Raw genomic sequence first — 20,212 nt, 5'->3', positions numbered from 1 at the left:
GAATATCCGACGGGCATGATCGGTGGCCCCACAGATCACATACATGGCAGCGAGTTTGGAGTGTAGGTGGTGGTGGGTCGTGCTGTTGAGGAGGCCAGAGGAGAGCATGTATGCGTGGAGCTACTTGCCATTTTGGAGGGATCGGACCTTGGTGTAGGCATCTAAGCGGGCCCCACAATCAGAGCCATTAAGTAGAAGATGGAGATTTGAGGGATTTGTAGCCATTGGTGATGTATGATGAAGGGTTCGGATGATGTATGGATAGTCATTGATATGTTTATGAAGGAGAAGACGTTTGAATTTGAAAAGAGCAGCCATTCATGCATTCCCCAACTCTGTCTTGGGGAGAGAGTTTTCCCGTTTGATGATGTAGGATGTTATCAAGAGATGAACACTCCATTCCCAAACACTGATTTCCAAAATGATGGTTTCCTCAAATTACAAGTGCACTCTTATCCAAACATTGTGAGTGGTTTGCAATTTGCAGGCGCATTACTGCTGCAGGACCACTAATACGTTGATGGGATAGTTTTACTTCCCTGTACAATACTATACGCGAATCCAAACACGCCCTAAAACCGTACGAGTAACCCAGTACCACCGGATTTCCTCACAGTCCATTATTGGGTGGGACCCTGACCGTGGGGCTACATCAGTGATATAAGATGTATATCTACACCGTCCATTCATTTTGGCAGATTATTTTAGGGCATGGGCCACAAAATGAGTCAGATCCAATTCTGAGGTGGACCACACCATAGAAAATAGTGGTCATCGAATGGACACCATTAAAAACTTCTTGGGCTTAGAAGTTTTGATTAGCTTGATATTTTTGTTTTACCTTCAGTCAGGTCTGTGAACCTAATGAAGTGGTTGGATGGCAAATAAAAGGTATAGTGGGCCCTAAGAATTTTTTAATGGTAGACGTTCAATCACCATTGTTTCCTGTGGTGTGGTCCACTTAAAATGTGGAGCTAACTCATTTTTTAAAGCTCATTCCATAAAATGACTGTCCAAAATAGATGAACGGAGCAGATAAAATACATTACATCGTAGTGGGCACCACAGTACCGTAAGTAGCCGCGGCTCGCGACTCGCACGCTACACTAGCATCATTTGCGTCCCTTAAAAAAGGGGTCTGATGCCATTTTCGGAAAGGGGAATAGGGTTTCCCATTTCCATTTCGAACCCAAATCCCCAATTGAAGGGTTTTTCGTTTTGGAACCCAAATCCCCAAATCAAACCAAAATTCCCAAGGGATATCGCAGATTATTCGCTGGAATTCCCGTTGATTCTGAAAATTTTCATTTATTCGAAGAAAAAAAGGAGGTTTTTTAGTACCTGTGGAAGACCAACGCACAACTTTTGTTGAGCGATCAATTGGCCCACCGATTTCTTCTTCTGATTAGGCGTACCTCTTCTAGAGGTACTGAAATCACCTTCTTACAATTTTTTTAAATTGTTTTTCGATTTTTTTTTTTCGCATTTACAATGCTCTCCCCAAAATTTCCGATACTGCCTTTTTATTGGTGAAACGGGTTGTTAGCTACAATGTAGCTTGTGACCCAGTTAGGTACATACAATGAATTTGTCGCTCGACAACTCTGATTATCTCGAAAACTCTAAAAAATCGCTGATAATTCGCCGACAACTAGCAGAGAAACGAAAAAAGGGGTGTTTGGTGTCGCAACGCTGGCGACATCGATATTATTGTTGATATTATCGACTTTTCGCCGATAACTTAAACACTGACTGTTAGAGACAATTCTCATCCTGTTGTCCTTTCGGCAAGCGTCATTCTTCATTAGCTTGAAGTCACTTTCCCTCTCGTCAGGCTCAAGATTGTAGGTCATGGTTTTAAATATTGGTTATGATACCACTGATACATCATGGTTCTAGGTATTGGCTACAATATGTCTGATATGTCATAATTTTATATATATGTTACGACATGGCCGTATCACAACCGTATCGGCCACACACATGATGTGATATGATGGTGAATAAGTTGGTTACGAAAGAAATGGCTGTATCTACCTGTATCGGCCAATACGGCCCCATATTGGCATCTATATAGGGCTGATATGGTTGATACATGCCAATATGGCCATTAAAAGGCCCTAGTTAGATTATTATTATTATTATTATTATCATTATTATTATTATTTTTTTTTTCAACTTTTTTCCATGCTTTTCTTCATTTTACCCTTGGCGGAAGCTTAGAAACTATTTTTAGACTAGAACTAGGTTTGTTATGAGGACGAATTGAAGCAAAGTGGACCATTTTGCAAAATATTAGAAGAGTTAAAGCATCATTTTGTTTCCGCTTTTCATGTTCTTTTTATTGTGTTTATAATGGGCCCTATCATGCTCCATTTGTATTGGATTAGGGCTCATTTGGTTGACTTCAGCAGGTCAAGGTTTTAAACAACATTCATTGCAAAGAATGGTCTAATACACCTTGAGTACATGTTAAAAGCACAAATTGATAGATATGGTGTTTTACATTTTTTTTTTTTTTGTTTTTGTTTTTGTTTTTTTGTGTAGATATAAAAATTCAGCGAATATGGGCTAGTATCGTCCGATACTGTCTGATACACCCATTACCCATTCGATATGCCCACTGATACTGTTACTTAAAACCTCGCTGTACTTGTTTGTGAATTCATAACATTGCACACAATGGTCATACATCCATGGACAACCAAGCAAGAGGTGACAAGTTCTTATTAGATGAACGTCCACCATATTGACTCGGTGTAATATTGCTCTAATGATTATGTCGCGAGGCATTGCTAGGTAATTACTTGATCTTGCTGCTTATTACGGCAATCCGATGGGTTGTAGATACCTTTCTGCTCATAATTGTAATTGGTTAATCATTCTTTGTGAAACCGTGCTCAATCTACTACCATTGTTGACGTGATTTTGATGGGCTTTTCATCACACGAACCTTTTATGTGAAAGGCATTTATGCATAAACAGTCTTCATTCTCTTCTTCCTTAGGCACTGTCAATGTGCGCTAAAAGAATAGATAGATTGGATTGCCATCATGTGAATTAGATAACTCAACATCATCTGCCCCTATTTGCTCTTCTTGATCTTCCTCATTGACAGTTTCTTCACAAAGCTTGAGGTTCTTCAATTGTCACAAAGATGCAACTCTTGCCTCTACACTTGTAGCATGTGGCATTATTATGTTTGTCCTTTGATTTCTCTCCTATTTCCTTTACCATCTTAGGACTATTGTTTCGTGGGGTCTTTGGTTGTTGTATATGGTGATCAATTGATCATTGAAGGTTGTGGACGAGCACCCATAGTTCGAGACCATGAATATCCTCTAGATTGCTATTGGTTGTGTATCTCTATCATCCGTGTTTATTACTATCTCTTTCTAGATGTTCCTCCTGAGACCATGGCAATAACAAGCCACCTGCTGCAATAATAGTTCAATTCAATCACAATTCAACATTAAATTGTACGCTTCTGGTGTAATCAACATTTAGGTTATTCTATTGGTAGATTCGAAAGTTCTTTGAACATTCTGGATCCAATACCTGACAGGAGTTTTTGTTTCATCTTGGCCTTCAATCCCTTGGCTTAGCACTGCAGATCTCTCGCTACTGAGGTTCTTCATTTCAAGGCTAGTCCCTTTAGTTTCAATATGACGAAACGTATATTGACTTCTGAAACCATTTGGAAACCTTCAGAATAACTTTCCAATGACTCTACGTCTCTACCAGGTCCTGGAAAGCATTTGGGGTCAACCATAACCATATTGGGCATGCGACTGTACAAAATCTGCTTCCATCATTAAAAATCTATTCTAGGCAGTCCAAGTATGATACTTGTCGTTTTCCTTGAATTGTGTCCTTTGTTGATCCTCCATTGCTGTCTGAAGATAAAAGTCCTCTCGGTTCTCTTCTTTTAGCATCATTTGATGATTAGTGGCCTATTGCTCTTTGTAGGGGTAGACTAGACATTCTTGTATTTAACATGCAGTTTCTCATTTTGTCTCCCTTACTGGATTATCTTCTTCCTTTTCTACGTTGCGTTTGCTCTTTTTCTTTCTAGGGTGCTTTAAATCATGATTGATGAAAACGGGCAATGGAAGAAGAAATGGCTGCTCTCCATCACAATTAAACGTAGACTTTAATTGATTTTACCTGTTGGAAAACGTGTGGTTGGTTGTGGACACTGTTCAAATTGTCAGTGAGAAATTGATAATATCACTGATAATATTAGTCTTGCTGGCTTAGTGACACCGAAACCCACTAATTTCGAATCTCTACTGGATATCGGCGAGATTTCGTTGATTTTATTTTTATTATTTATTATTTTTATTTTTGGATTTTTCGATAAAATGGCGAAATTGTTGACATTTTCGGTGATTATCAGACACAAAATCAGTCTTGTAAATACTGAAAAATTCAAAAAATAAAAAAAATAGAAAATACCTTTTTTTCCCCTTGTAGTTGGATTGTATATTGATAGCTCAGTCTTCAAAAGTTACGAAATAAACCAAGTCTTCGATTAGAATAATGAATTTGAAGGATTTTGATGAGATTTTCTTAAACTTGCTGAAAATTTCCTTCGAAAATTCATCCACTGCTTTCTCAGAAAGAATGGTGTTGGGTTGCATTCTCGGAAAGAATGGTGTTGAAGATGTCGCGAAATGGGATTTAGGGTTAATAGAGGAAAGGGGTTTCTACTTCCTTTCATTTATGGAGGGTATAAAAAAAATGGGGTTATCGTTTTGTGATTGCATACTGAATAACTCAATGCGCTTAGCATACTGAATAAACTCTGTGGGGCCCACTGTGATTTATGTATTTTATCCACTCCGTCCATCCATTTTACCAGATAATTTTAGGGCTTGAGACAAAAAATTGAAGCATATTCAAAGCTAAAGTGGACCACATCACAGGAAACAATGTGAATTGAATGTCTACTGTTGAAAAATTCTTTGGGGCCACAGAAGTTTTGGATCAAGCTAATATTTGTGTCTTCCATTCATCAATGTTTGTGTGATCTTATGAACAACTTTGATGGCAAATAAACATCATTGTGGGCCCTCAATTTACTTAATGGGGTGGTCCAATTGAGCTTTGGATATGCTTTAATTTTGGGCTCAACGCCTAAAATAAACTCGAAAAACGGATTCATGGCGTGGATAAACCGCATACATTCACGTTGGGCCCAACAAAGTCTACTTAATGCGATGAAAAGCATACTCAATGTGCAATCCGATTTCTATCTTTCCACTTTTAACACGGACGCAACTTAAAGTAATGAGATGTGACGACTTGTGGGGCCCGCCTCATTTTTGCACTATATATGTATGTCGTCTATTGGTTTTTCCATGTCATTTTAGGGCATAGGCCGAAAAACAAAGCATATTTAGATCTCAGGTGGACCACACCACATGAAATAGTGGTCATTAAACACCCACCATTAAAAAATTTCCCATGGTCCACTGTAATGTTTTTTTCCCATCCAAGTTGTTAATTTGGTGACATTGGTCGAGATGAAGGGAAAACACAAGTATCAACTTGATACAAAATTTTTGTGGCCCATGAAAAATTGTTAACGGTCATTGACTACTGTTTCTTGTGGTATGGTAATTGGTCCATTAAAGAGTTGGATTTGCTTATGTTTTTGGGCCCATGGCCTAAAATGAGTTGACAAAACAAATGGACGGCGTGGATATGTGATGTGGGGGCATCTTGGTGCGACTCCAAGGATGCACCGTATCCCCACACTAGGGGTGGGGCGGCCCATGAGGTGGGGCCTGTGAGATGCAGGATGGCCATGATGTGGGACCCATTGTGGGACCATGCGATATGGTGACGCGGGGGTTGCCTGCGGGGAGGAGTCGCTTGGGAGAGCCAGAATATGGGGATAAATTGGTGCTCCTCTGACAGTTTTGGAGCTTTTGGTGCATTGGCTGGTTGTTCGCTATCAAAGTGGTATCAGAGTAGGAGTCTAGGGATCGAGTCTCCTCACCGGTGTGGGTGGATGATGCAGGGGCATCTTGGTGCAACTCCAAGGATGCACCATATCTCTACAATGGGGGTGGGGTGGCACATGAGGTGGGGCCTGTGAGATACATGATGGTCACGAGGTGGGACCCATTGTGGGACCGTGCAATTTTGGGACCCGTGCGACGCGGGGGTTGCCTACGATGAGGACTTTCTTGGGTTTGCTTGGGAGAGCCAGAACATATGGATAAATCGGTGCTCCCCCAACAACTCTGGAGCTTTTGGTGTGTTGGCCGATTGTCCGCTATTAATATACAAAATGTACAATGATGTGGGCCCCATGGCCAGGTGCCATCCAACTTGCAGGATAGAATCCCCAAAGGCTTTCACAGGAACTTCCTACGAGGGAAAGCTTGGTGGGGGCTGTGGGGGCCACCATGATGTTCGTTAGAAATCCACCTCATCCATCTGTTTTGCCAGATTATGTTGTGACCTAGGCCCAAAAATGAAGCAGATCCAAAACTCAAGTTGGCCACAGGAAAGGAAAAAAGTGGGTAGAGAAATGCCTACCGTTGAAATCTCCTTGTGCTCCACTGTGATGTTTATATGTCATAAATTCCGTTCACAAGGTCACATTCCTATTAGGATGAACTGTAAATAAAAAATATTAGCCCAGAGGCCCATCCAAAACTTCCATGGCCCCATAAATGTTTCAATGGTGGATGTTGAATTCTCACTGTTTCTTTTTGTGTAGACAAGGTGTCTTGTATCCGTTACGATATGGCCGTATCGGTAACGGCAGTGGCCGTTACGCGATATGGGGCCGTAATGGGGCACCCCTCGATTCTGTAGCCGTAACAGCCCCGTAACAGTCAGGGCGTAACAGTTAAAAAACGGTTTTTTTTTTTTTTTGCTTTTTAAGGTCTGTTTTTTCACTTTTTTTGAAACTTCTTTCTTCCAAACTCTTCCTAAAACATTCTATTGCTATTTTTGACTACTCTTAGCTTGATATTACAGATAAAAACAACTTATATTAAGGATTTTCTTGATTCGAAGCTCCGTGGGCTATTTTCCAGAAATTCCTCAAAAATAGGTATTTATATTTTTTATTCAATGTTTTGCTATTTAAATGGTAAAATATGATGTGTTAATCATAATAAAAGATATTAATGTTCATTTTACAGATTGTTGTTGTCATTTTATATTTTTTTATAATTTTTTTCTATTTATGCACTATTTTTGGCCTTTTTTTTTTAAAAAAAAAAATTTTCGAAAAATCATTTATTATTATTATTATTATTATTGTTTTAATGGTAGAATATGATGTGTTAGTCATAGTAGAACATGTTAATGTCCATTTTACAGATTGTTGTTGTCATTTTATATTTTTTTTATAATTTTTTTATTTAGGCAATATTTTCGGCCTTTTTTTTAAAAAAAATTCGAAAAGTAATTTTTTATTCAATTTTTTGCTGTTTTAATGGTAGAATATGATGTATTAATCATAGTAGAAGATATTAATGTGTATTTTACAGATTGTTGTTGTCATTTTATATTTTTTTAATAATTTTTTTCTATTTACGCACTATTTTCGGCCCTTTTTTAAAAAAAAAAATTCAAAAAATCATTTTTTATTGAATGTTTTGTTGTTTTAATGGTAGAATATGATGTGTTAATCGTAGTAGATCATGTTAATGTTCATTTTACATATTGTTGTTGTCATTTTATATTTTTTTATAATTTTTTTCTATTTACGCACTATTTTCGGCCATTTTTTTTTTTTTAAATTCGAATATATTTCATATGTAAGATATTTTCATATTACATTCATTCTAATATATCTATCATTGATAGTAGATAGTTAGAAAATTAAATATATGAGTTTTGCAGTCAAATCCAGGTTGTCTGGTTCATAAATTTATCAGACAATCCGATACAACTTCTCACCAAAGAGTGGACTTTTACGCCACCATAAACATGTTCCAATTTATAAATGAATGCATATTTGGAATGCTTAGAATATTCTGGATTTAATCCATATTTTTTCGTATTTTTTTGGCAAAAAAAAAAGTTTGTACCGTTATGGGCCGTTGCACCCTCGTATCACTGTTACACCCCCGTATCCGTATCGGTATTGGAGGGCACCGTTATGCCAACCGATATGGATACGGGATAACTTGTGTGTAGCCCATTTTGAGTTTTGGATTTGTCTCATTTTTAGGCCCATGTCCTAAAACGATATGGAAAAACAGTTGGAAGGGGGTGGATTTCCGACAAGCATGATGGTGGGCCCTGCCTAGCTTCTTGACTTCCTAAAAGGAAGTTCATAAGAAAGGCTCTCGCTAGGCAATTTGCATCTTATGCATCCGGATGCGACGAGCACGACTTCGCTGTAGGGCCCAACTTGATGTATGCATCGTATATCCACACCGTCCATCTATTTTTCAGCTTATTTTAAGGTCTAAAAAATGAAATAGATACAAATTTCAGGTGGACCACATTTTAGGAAACAATGATTATTGACCATTACAAACCTTTTGTGGGCCACAAAAGTTTTGGATCAATTTGATATATATATTTTTTCCTTTCATCTAGGTCTGCGTCCTTATCAACAGGTTGGATGGTCATTAAACATTACAATGGACCCTATGACTATTTTAATGGTGGGCATTCAACAATCATTGTTTCCTATGGCGTAGTCCACCTAAAATTTGTATTTGTACATGCTTCATTTTTGGGATCATGCCCTAAAATAAGCTGGCAAAATAGATGAATAACGTGGATATACAAGGTATACATGAATGTGGGCCCTAAGGTCAGTGTCCCACCCTCATCGCTTGTCTTGGGTTCGCAGGGAAGTTGTGTTCTGATGCTATGAGTAATTCATGCCCTGATCCAAAGATGTCGGTGGAACCCTCACCGTGGGGCTCACCTCAATGTATGCGTATATATCCATGCTGTCTATCTCTATCCATTTTGTTAGATCATTTTATGGCATGTACTAAAAAAAAATGAAACAGATCCAAATCTCAGGGAGAGCACATCATCTTACATCAGCACATGTTTTTAGGCCCCCATTAAATGAAAAATTATTATGTATGCATTCTTTTTGTAATTTTTTTTGTAATTTTTTTTTTTTTAAATTTCTAAATGTGTGAATATGTGATTTAAGCATCTCCTGAAGTTTCATTGAAAAATGCCACCATTTCCCTACGTTTCCCCCTATTTTTACCCACATGTCCAGTTATCGGCGATAACAATATTGTTTCTTTATCTTTGGCTAGTGAAACTTGTAGTGATACTGACAACTTGGAACACTGGTTGTGGATAGGTATATATTGTCAAATACAATCCTGATGGCTCAATCGAATGTTTAAAAGCTTGGTCACAAGAGGGCACTCTCAAGCCCTTGGGGTTGACTATTTTGAGACCACCTCTCTTGTGGTGAAGCTTAGTCTCTGTGCGAGTTGTCATTTTGGTTGTTGTAAATATGGATTGGTCATTATGTCAAATTGAGGTGAAAAATGCATTTAACATATAATATAATGTGTTGTAGATATCATATGCAGAGTATGTACCAAACAGTTAAGAAAAATGTGAAGCTATGGTCGTATCCATAGTCCATGGAGTATCCTTCATATCCCACACTCTTATCAGATTATATCCTTTGGTATCATCACTTGGGTCATATTCTGGTATTACTGCATCATAGTCTGGCCACTGAATGAGGACATCATGGCCGTAACAAATATTTAATGTTATGGATTCATTAGGATCTCCTCGTAATTTAGTTGTATTTGCCTTCATCTTTAAACGGGTTTTTTTTAGCATTATAATCTCCATCTGCTATTAACATATTAGTTCACCATTACTTTTTTTTTTTTTAAATTTTTTTATTGTGATGCTTTACCATATTCATCTTCCTCTTTTTTTTTGGTGATCTCCTAATAGAATGCTTATTGCAGATTTTGAATCAATGGCTGGTGGGGTTCTAGTGTTGAACATGGCACAAACTTAACCTTTGCTTTTGAATTGATACTTTTCTTTTATCTGATTTTAGTGTGGTTTATACTGGGGTGCTGGTTCCTGTAGAAACTTTGTCATGATAACAAAGTGATTATGGTAGAAATATTCTTGTAGAAATATCCTCTTTTGAGACTGTTTTGTTGTTTCTTTTTAATAAAAGTCCTTACTGTACACTTTACAAAAAGATTATGGTAGATGAATCATGTGATATTTTGGAATTATATATTGGCTTTTGTTTTCCAATATATGGTTTTGATATGGTTTTGATGTGGTTTTGCACTGATTCATATAACACTCACACTGCATGTTATCATATCACATGTTCTGTTTTATTCTGATAGTCTTCATCATATTCATGGAATGTTCCTAACTCATGTATTTGTTATTTTCCAAATTCTGTTACCTTTGAAGTCTTGTGGTACCTTATAATTTTCATCACGCTTCCTGTTGTTCTGGTCCTGGTAGTTATTTTCCCCCCCCCCTCTCTCTCTCTTATTTTATTTTATTTTTTTAATTTTTTAATTTTTTTTTTATTCTCTCTCTAAGGAGCTGGTCCTTGTAGTTTCATAATGGTCTGTCTTACTTCAATGAATAAGTTTTGAGATAGACAAGATTTAAGTCAAGATCATGTTTGAAATCCTCTATTATGTTAGAGTCTTGACTCTTGACACAGCATTCTCTACTGTCAGATATGTTGCGTTGAACATGTTGATGAAGGCTGTTGCAGTAGATGCTCAAGCAGTACAGAGGCACCGGGCAACAATTTTGGAATGCGTAAAGGTAGTCCCATTGTTAACAGGAACTTGTATTTGGGTCTTCTTACTTCTTGGGTATGTGACCTGTTTCTGATATGGGAAACCCATTTTCCTAAAGATGCAGGAAATTGTCCTCAAAGTAGGACACCCACTTCCTACAAACAGTAAACCTGTTTCCTAAAATCAAACAACTCAATTCTAAAACTAGGAACTTATTTTAGCTATTTTCATTTTAATTTAAGACTGCTTTTAAGGCCTTGTAGTGTTTTAGGAATTTTATTATCAGGTGAGAATGTAGAAGCATATGTACAATACAATTAGTATGTTTATTTCTTTAATTCCACATTTCTTTTCCACAATGATGCATTTTTTTTTTTTTTCCCATCTGAAGTTGTGCCAGTGGAAATTGTTGAATTACCTTTATGTTGTGTAGCTACTATGAGTTTTCCTGGTATCTTGATTGTCATGTCTTGGTGGACAACTTTCACAACAGTTTTATGCACCCTTTATCTTGGGTTTCTTACTAAAACACTATATTTATGAAACATTAGACTTGAGTTTAATAATTTGTTGATATTAGTTCAATATATGAAAAAAAGCACAGAATATTCAAGCTGGTAGAAGTCTATAAGAATACCTGTACAAAGCATGCATTCCAAATCTTGTGACTATCGTGGCTACAATTGTATTTTCTTGTTTAAAAAAAACTTATAATCATCTTCAAAATTCTGTGTCTGCTCACTAGCACAATTGTACCCCTATCCGCTTCCTGTCTAAATATAACTCCATTGTTGTATTTAGGTTTGGAGTTATGCTTTTCATGCTTGTAGGAAACTTTAAGGGTCATTAATAAAACTTCTAACTGAATGACAGAAACAGAAAGCAAAATATAGTGTTTCTGTGGAGGTTAAAGCAGCGCTATAACAAGTAAAGAAATTTCTGCCTTTTGATTGCTATGCAGTCTCTGTTTGGAATTGAATTCATGTCTCTCTGGACATGCAATTTTTTTTTTTTTTTTTTTTGATGGTGCTGAAGAAGGATTTCAAATGTCTCATGTTGGTATAGACTACAATGATAGACTACATAACTTATGGCATACATCTACATCAGTCTTTACCATCCAAATCATTGATACCACTGTGGATGTTGGATAAGCCCAAAAATCACACTGATTGGACAATCTTAACCATCTGATTCTGTTTGTTGAATACGAGTACTGACCACTATACTTTAACCTTTCATTTGATGGCTACCAATTTACACCTTCATGTTTAGGATCATCCAATCAGCTTGACTTTTGTGCTATGCTCCATCCTTATGGGCCGCATGATTAGACAGTCTTGATTGAGTTGTATCAATGCATCTACGCTGATTCTGTGGTGAATGAGCTGCAAATTTAGAAAATGGTGGTGAACTATCACCAATTGTGACTTGTGTCCTCTCACACGAGTATTAGTATCTCCAAAAGGAAAAGACAATTATGTACATCATTACATTGTGAGAGTGTCTGTTTAATTCATAGTGAAGCTAACACAATAGAACTTACATTAACTGTTTAACCATGATGTCATCAGTAATTCCCATGAACCAATGACTCCATGTTGATGTTACCTAGGCATGAGATGGTATGCCATGGGTACATCTTTTACTAAGTAGAAGAGATGTAGAAGAGTGCAACATCCATATGTACATGTGTAGGTAATAAGGTAACACAGTCCCAAATTAGTTATGTATTTAGTTCACAATCATTCTCCTAAGCTTGATTTGAAACATAGCCCCACATTAGTCATATGAATTTGATTTAGAGTCATTCTCCCAAGTTTCTTTTGGATCACTCTTTAGTGATTTTTTTTTTTTTTGGCATTTACTTGGTCTTCATTTAAATTTCGTGTGTAGTAGCTTGTTCCGTGAAGTCAATTGAGTGAGGAAAGCTGCAAAACAAGGTATTCCATAATGGTAACAGTGGCTATAATGGCCACCACCGTTACATTTACGATACGGGCCGTAACGGTCATTACTGACACACACACACATTTGGAAAAACTTATTTTGGCCTTGTAACGGGCCGTTGCAGGGTCTAAAGATTAGTGTAGGTCGAGATTAGACAACCTCCCTTTTGATAGTCTTTTGGAAGACTAAGCTGCCTATTCGGAAAGACTGAGTTTGGAATCGCAAATTAAGGACACTGTTGAAAATCTGGGAATAGACAAAGCTCCTGGCCGGATGGATTCCCCCTTGCCTTCATCCAAGTCTTTTGGAGAGTTTTAGGGTAGACGTGGTGGATTTTATCAAAAATTTTTCAAAGAGGAGCCGATTCTGGCAGATCATGGGGCATCTTTGATGCGGACACAGGTGCATTCAAGGTGTACCAAAGAAGAAAGCGCCAACCACAAGTGCCGTCCTTGTGGATAGACGAATATTGAGGAGCTAAAGACCTTTCACATGTGATTGGACATATAGAAGACCCCACTTAGGGAAGACACATGTGAAGGAAGATTGGAGAAAGAGGACCGAGCGCCCAAACTTTCCCATACTTATGTTATTTGCACGTTTTTTGACTTAGTTAGCGGTCTTTTAGTAATCTTATATCTTTATTTGCTTATCCTAGGGGTATTTTAGTAATTTTATGTCTTTATGTGCTTATTTAAGTGGGGTAAAGCCCTAAACACGAATTTCAACTATTGATGAATGAAAAGCAAACCCTTTGGTTGCCTCCTTCCTCTCTTCTCTCTAATGGTGCTTCTTCTCTCCCCTTGATCTTCTTCTTCTAATTTCTTCTTGTGCCCCTCCAACTTCCTCAAGGTAATAACTTTCTTTCTTCTATTTTTTTTTTTTGTTTTGGTTAATTCCTCTTCGATCAAAATCTTGAGAACCGATTTAAACCCTAAATCCCCAAATTCTCAAATCCCTAATCCGAGAAACTTCTTGGTTCTTCGGACTAGTGATCTTCATTGATCGATTGGGTGTGACCATGCAAGATCGGGAGGTCTCATCCCTCGCCGGATCCAACGTAAGTAGTAATTGAATTCCATACTCCATGGTTGTAGTGATGGCCCGCTCCATTGCATGTTTCCTTTATGATTTTCTCAGTTATGATGATTATTGTTAGAATTTTAGATCATTTATTCCTTTTATTTCCGCTGTTTAATTATCTCCATGAGCATGCATCATAATTAGGGTTGTCCTGCGTCAAATTTGGTATCAAAGCCTAGGCTTGCATGGTTTTTGTCTAGATCGAGTTATCAAATTAGGGTTTTGATTTTTAGGTTTAACTTGGGAAAGTTTCAAGTTTAGAAAGTTTTCAATTTTCGAAACTTTCCAATTTTAGAAAGTTTCTAATCTGGAAAATTTTCAGATTTGAGTTGTTTCCTGTTTCAACTTAATTGTGTCAGTTCATAGTAGTTTTGCATTCATCGCATTCATCTTGAAAGTCATAACACCTAGTAGTCTAGTTAGGTAGAGTTTGGTTCAAGTCTTCATTGTATGCCCACGAGAAGAGGTAGAGGTTTCGGACTTCAACCTACCATGAATAACGAGCAGTTATCTGAGCAACTTGCTCAATTGATACAAAAGATAACCGCCCTAGAAGCGAGTCAAAGGCGTGAGTTTGCCCGCCTTGAGAACCAAATTACCACCACCATGACTAAGGTGGAGCAACTAGAGGCGTCCCAAAAGGAAAACCCCGCTATAGGGGAAGATGCGCACTCCCAAGTGGAAGGAATCATTGAAGAACGTGCTGTCACACGTGGTGGTAGTGAGGATAGAGATCGTGGTAACGGTCGTGGTGTAGTGCAAGAGGCACGAGCCACATGTGGTCATCAAGACCGCTATGATCCAGATGAGCGTGCGATGAAGAGTGTGAGAGTTGAGGCCCCGAGTTTTGATGGGCGCTTGGATCCCAAGGCGTTCCTTGACTGGGTTGCTGACATGAACCACTACTTTGAGTGGTATGGCATGTCGGAAAACCATCAAATGCGGTTTGCTAAGATGAAGCTTGTGGGTCAAGCAAAGCTCTTCTGGACCAACACCGAGCGTAGGATAGAGAGAGTTGGTAGAGCCCCTATCACACATTGGTATGAGATGAAAGAGAAGTTGAAGGAGAAGTACCTTCCTCTCTAATACCGTTAGAAGCTCCTTGACCAATGGCAATCCTTACGCCAAGGGTCAATGTCTGCCGCTGACTGCATCGCTAAATTTGAAGAGTATGTGATGCAATGTGATATCCGAGAAGACCCTCTAGTAACGCTCTCGCGTTTCAAGACAAGCCTTTGTGCGGATCTTCAGCGCGAGCTTATTACTCGGCCCTTAACGGACTTAGATGAAGCATATCAAGTCGTGCAGGAGTTAGAGCAATATCTGAAGGCTCCTGTCGTTCGTTGTTTTGAGTCCCGAGACTCCAATACTAGATCTAGTTCCCAAGGAACTAGACCTAATATTGGTAATCAACCTAGGGCACAGCGACCATTCCGCCTTGGCCTTGGGTGGAAATGGGCAATGGGGTTCTTGGTGCCGGTCCTAGTAAAATGAGCCAATTGCGGTGTTATGAGTGTGGCAACCTTGGACACATTTCTATTCGTGTCCTACAAATAGCCGTGGGTGAGCCTTAGTTATAGGCAAGTCCCACGAGGGTGGAGATGACCAGGGTGATTATGAAGTTGAAGAGTATCACCCTGAAGGAGGACTTACTGATGAAGAAGTGGATGGAGAAGCAACGCTTGCAGTAGTCAGGCGTATGTTAGCTCAGTCTAGAAGTAGTGTTGATTGGCGTCGAAGCACTATCTTCTACACTATTGCCAAGTGTGGTGAAAAGAATTGTAAGGTGATAGTGGACAGTAGAAGTTGTCAGAATGTGATTTCCACTAGCACCTTAGATCGCTTAAAACTGAAATCCACACCTCATCCAGACCCATATAAAGTTTCTTGGGCTGACAAGACATCCCTACCTGTCACCCAGCAATGTCTAGTCCCCATCGAGTTTGGGTCATACAAAGAGTCCCTGTGGTGTGATGTTTTACCTATGGATGTGGGACATGTTATCCTAGGTAGACCGTGGCTATTCGATAATGATGTCACGATCTTTGGCCGTTCGAATGCGTGTACTTTTATGTATAATGGTAAATAAGATCAAACTTAATCCCATGACACCTGTGAATACTCTATGAAAGAAGAATTATGAGTAGTCAAGTTAGCCTAGATAAATGGGTAAATCCAAACCTAAGTCTTTAAATATAATCAGAGCAAGAGAGGAAAAAGAGGCTAAGGAGGATTCTATGGTGTATGCCCTTGTGGCTAGAGAAATTACACCTGAGGTTCCATCAGAGTTGCCTGTGAGGTGACCTCGGTCCTGAAGGAATACGGTGATGTATTTCCCGAAGACTTACCGAATGAGTTGCCACCTATGAGGGACATACGGCATGCCATTGATCTTGTCCGGGGTCTACTCTACCGAACCTTCCTCACCACAGGATGAACCCTGCAGCGCATGCAGAGTTGAAGAAGCAAGTTGATGAGCTTCTGCAAAAGGGTTTCATCCAAGAGAGTATGAGCCCGTGTGCCGTGCCTGCATTGTTGACGCCAAAGAAAGACGGCACGTGGCGCATGTGTGTGGATAGGCGTGCCATAAACAAAATTACTGTCAAGTATAGGTTCCCTATACCTAGACTTGATGATATGCTTGACATGATGGCCAGGTCCACTATATTCTCTAAGATAGACCTCAAGAGTGGATATCACCAAAGTCGTATACGCCCCGGAGATGAGTGGAAGACGGCGGTTAAGACGAAAGATGGGTTGTATGAGTGGTTGGTCATGCCCTTCGGCTTGACTAACGCACCCAGTACTTTCATGCGGGTGATGACCCAAGCTTTGAGGCCGTTCATGGAAAAATTCCTAGTGGTGTACTTTGACGATATTCTTATTTATAGTATCACTAAGGAATCACACCTTGAACATTTAAAGAAGGTCTGTAGTGTCCTTAGGAAGGAAAAGTTGTACGCTAATCTTAAGAAATGTGCATTCATGTCTAACCAAGTTGTGTTCTTTGGATTTATATTGTCATCTGAAGGGATGATAGCAGACTCTTAAAAAGTCAGGGCCATAGTTGAGTGGCCTTAACCAAGGTACATTCATGAGTTGCGAAGTTTTCACGGCCTAGCAACTTTTTATCGTCGGTTCATTAGGGGTTTTAGCACGATCATGGCTCCCATTACCGAGTGCATGAAAAAGGGAGAGTTCGTGTGGTCTAAAGCCGCCGTCAATGCTTTTAAAGAAATTAAGGGCAAGATAGTGGAAGCTCTGTCATGCGTCTACCTGACTTTTCTACAATCTTTGTAGTAGCGTGCGATGCGTCTGGTGTCGGTATAGGTGGAGTGTTGAGTCAAGAAGGACACCCGGTGGCCTATTTCGGTGAGAAAGCTGAATGAGGCAAAACAAAAATACTCCACTTACGACAAAGAATTTTATGCGGTAGTGCAATCCCTGAGACATTGGCGACACTACCTCCTACCGCAAGAATTCGTTTTGTTTTCTGACCATGAGGCTTTGAGATATTTGCATTCTCAGAAAAAACTCAACCCAAGGCATGCCAAGTGGGTAGCGTTTCTTCAGGAATATTCGTTTGTTTTGAAACACAAGGCCGGGGTTGAAAACAAACCAGCGGATGCCCTTAGTAGGAGAGTGGCGTTGCTCAACTCTTTGAGTGTAGAGGTAGTCGGATTTGAGCAACTGAAAGATGAATACCCCATATGTCCTGATTTTGGGGGTACTTACACGTCGCTCTCTAGTGACCAGCATATTATGGGTGGATATGTTCTTAAAGATGGCTTTCTTTTCAAGGGAGACAGACTTTGTATTCCCCGCATGTCCCTTCGTGAATTCCTCATCTGGGAGCTTCATTCAGGAGGGATAGCTGGCCATTTTGGTCGTGATAAGACCATTGCCCTCGTGGAAGATCGTTTCTATTGGCCAAGCCTCAAGCGAGACGTAGCCAAAGTTTTAGGGCAGTGTCGAACATGTCAGCTGGCAAAGTAAAGAAAGCAAAATACTGGGTTGTACACGCCATTGCCAGTGTCACATGCTCCGTGGTAGGACATTAGTATGGACTTCGTGCTCGGGCTTCCCAAGACTATAAAAAAAGCACGATTCCGTTTTTGTCGTTGTGGACCGTTTTTCTAAAATGGCGCATTTCCTCCCATGTTCGAAGACGTCAGATGCGTCTCATGTTGCTCGTATCTTTTTTGATGGTGTGGTGCGTCTCCATGGGTTACCTAAAACCATAGTGTCTGATCGTGATGTTCGATTTACTAGCTATTTTTGGAAGACACTGTGGCACATTATGGGAACTCATTTGCAATTTTCTACTGCTTACCACCCACAAACAGATGGTCAAACTGAAGTGGTAAACCGTAGCCTTGGAAATCTTCTACGTTGTCTAGTGGGTGAACATGTTAAGACTTGGGACCTAATTTTACCAACTGCTGAACTTGCTTATAATGGGTCAGTTAATAGATCTACAGGGTTGAGTCCTTTTGAAATTGTAAGTGGTTATAAACCTAGAATGCCCATAGATCTCTTACCTATGTCTGTTACCCAAAGGTCTTCTGAGTCAGCCGATGCATTCGCACGCCATATTCATGATTTGCATACACATATTAGACAGCGGTTAAATAAGAGGAATGATGATTATAAAGTTTTAGCTGATTCTCATCGTAGAGTGCAAGAATTTCAAGAAGGAGACTATGTAATGGTGCGAATAAGGCCAGAGCGATTCTCTCAAGGATCTGCAAAGAAATTACAAGCGCGTAGTGCTGGACCATTCAAGATATTACAAAAGGTTGGGTCCAACGCGTATCGGGTTGACCTTCCATCTGAAATGAGCATTAATCCAACTTTTAATGTGGAAGATCTAGTCCGTGCCCATACTCCCATTGTTGATACATCATCCCTTTCATGACCTTTTTCTGAGTTTGCTACCCAACCCCTTCCACCCCCTCCTCCACCCATTACCCATAAAGAAACAATTGAGGAAATCTTGGATGACGAGATAGTATCCACGAGAGATGGGGGTTTCCAAAGGTATCTTGTCAAGTGGAAGAACAAACCATCGTCTGAATCTACGTGGCTGTCGGGCGACGCATTGCAGGGTATTGATCCAGATCTACTTGAGCGTTACAAAAGTTTCAACTCGTCGGGGTCGAGTTTTTCTCACCCGAGGGGAATTGATGCGGACACAGGTGCATTCAAGGTGTACCAACGAAGAAAGCGCCAACCACAAGTGCCGTCCTTGTGGATAGGCGAATATTGAGGAGCTAAAGACCTTTCACATGTGATTGGACATATAGAAGACCCCACTTAGGGAAGACACATGTGAAGGAAGATTGGAGAAAGAGGACCGAGCGCCCAAACTTTCCCATACTTATGTTATTTGCACGTTTTTTGACTTAGTTAGCGGTCTTTTAGTAATCTTATATCTTTATTTGCTTATCCTAGGTGTATTTTAGTAATTTTATGTCTTTATGTGCTTATTTAAGTGGGGTAAAGCCCTAAACACGAATTTCAACTATTGATGAATGAAAAGCAAACCCTTTGGTTGCCTCCTTCCTCTCTTCTCTCTAATGGTGCTTCTTCTCTCCCCTTGATCTTCTTCTTCTAATTTCTTCTTGTGCCCCTCCAACTTCCTCAAGGTAATAACTTTCTTTCTTCTATTTTTTTTTTTTGTTTTGGTTAATTCCTCTTCGATCAAAATCTTGAGAACCGATTTAAACCCTAAATCCCCAAATTCTCAAATCCCTAATCCGAGAAACTTCTTGGTTCTTCGGACTAGTGATCTTCATTGATCGATTGGGTGTGACCATGCAAGATCGGGAGGTCTCATCCCTCGCCGGATCCAACCTAAGTAGTAATTGAGTTCCATACTCCATGGTTGTAGTGATGGCCCGCTCCATTGCATGTTTCCTTTATGATTTTCTCAGTTATGATGATTATTGTTAGAATTTTAGATCATTTATTCCTTTTATTTCCGCTGTTTAATTATCTCCATGAGCATGCATCATAATTAGGGTTGTCCTGCGTCAATCTTTCATAGAAATTATTCCTAAAATTGAAGGGGCAGAAGGTTTAAAAGATTTCTAGCCAATTTGTCTTATTGGGAGCCTGTATAAAATCTTGGCCAAGATCCTTGCTACGCGTTTTCGTGATGTGTTGGGCTATGTTGTTTCGACAACTCAAGGGGCATTTATGTAAAGAAGGCAAATCCTGGGTTTCACTCTTATTGAACATATGAGGTATTGATTCTAGATTCAAAGAGAAAAAGCTGGTGTTAGTTTGCAAGCTGGATGTCGAGAAAGCCTATGACCATGTTGATTGCAACTTTCTCAATTACACGCTACTTTGATTGGGATGTGGGGGAAAATGGAGAAGGTGGATCTAAAGATGTGTTTTATTGCCATCAT

General features: G+C 39.4%; 1 protein-coding gene across 1 annotated transcript in view; it reads left to right on the top strand.

Moving 5' to 3' along the window:
- Window positions 1-20,212, top strand: part of LOC131255501 (AP-1 complex subunit gamma-2-like) — a 101,910-nt gene that overhangs the window by 33,874 nt on the left and 47,824 nt on the right. Inside the window, exon 7 of the mRNA XM_058256242.1 lies at window positions 10,698-10,788. Coding sequence (XP_058112225.1) covers window positions 10,698-10,788 — 91 coding nt within the window. The remainder of the gene's footprint in view (window positions 1-10,697; window positions 10,789-20,212) is intronic.

Source organism: Magnolia sinica, chromosome 9, assembly GCF_029962835.1.
Source record: "Magnolia sinica isolate HGM2019 chromosome 9, MsV1, whole genome shotgun sequence".
NCBI classification, from domain to species: domain Eukaryota; kingdom Viridiplantae; phylum Streptophyta; class Magnoliopsida; order Magnoliales; family Magnoliaceae; genus Magnolia; species Magnolia sinica.
The sequence above is the reverse complement of the archived record's forward strand: the minus strand, read 5'-3'. Positions and strand labels throughout refer to the sequence as shown.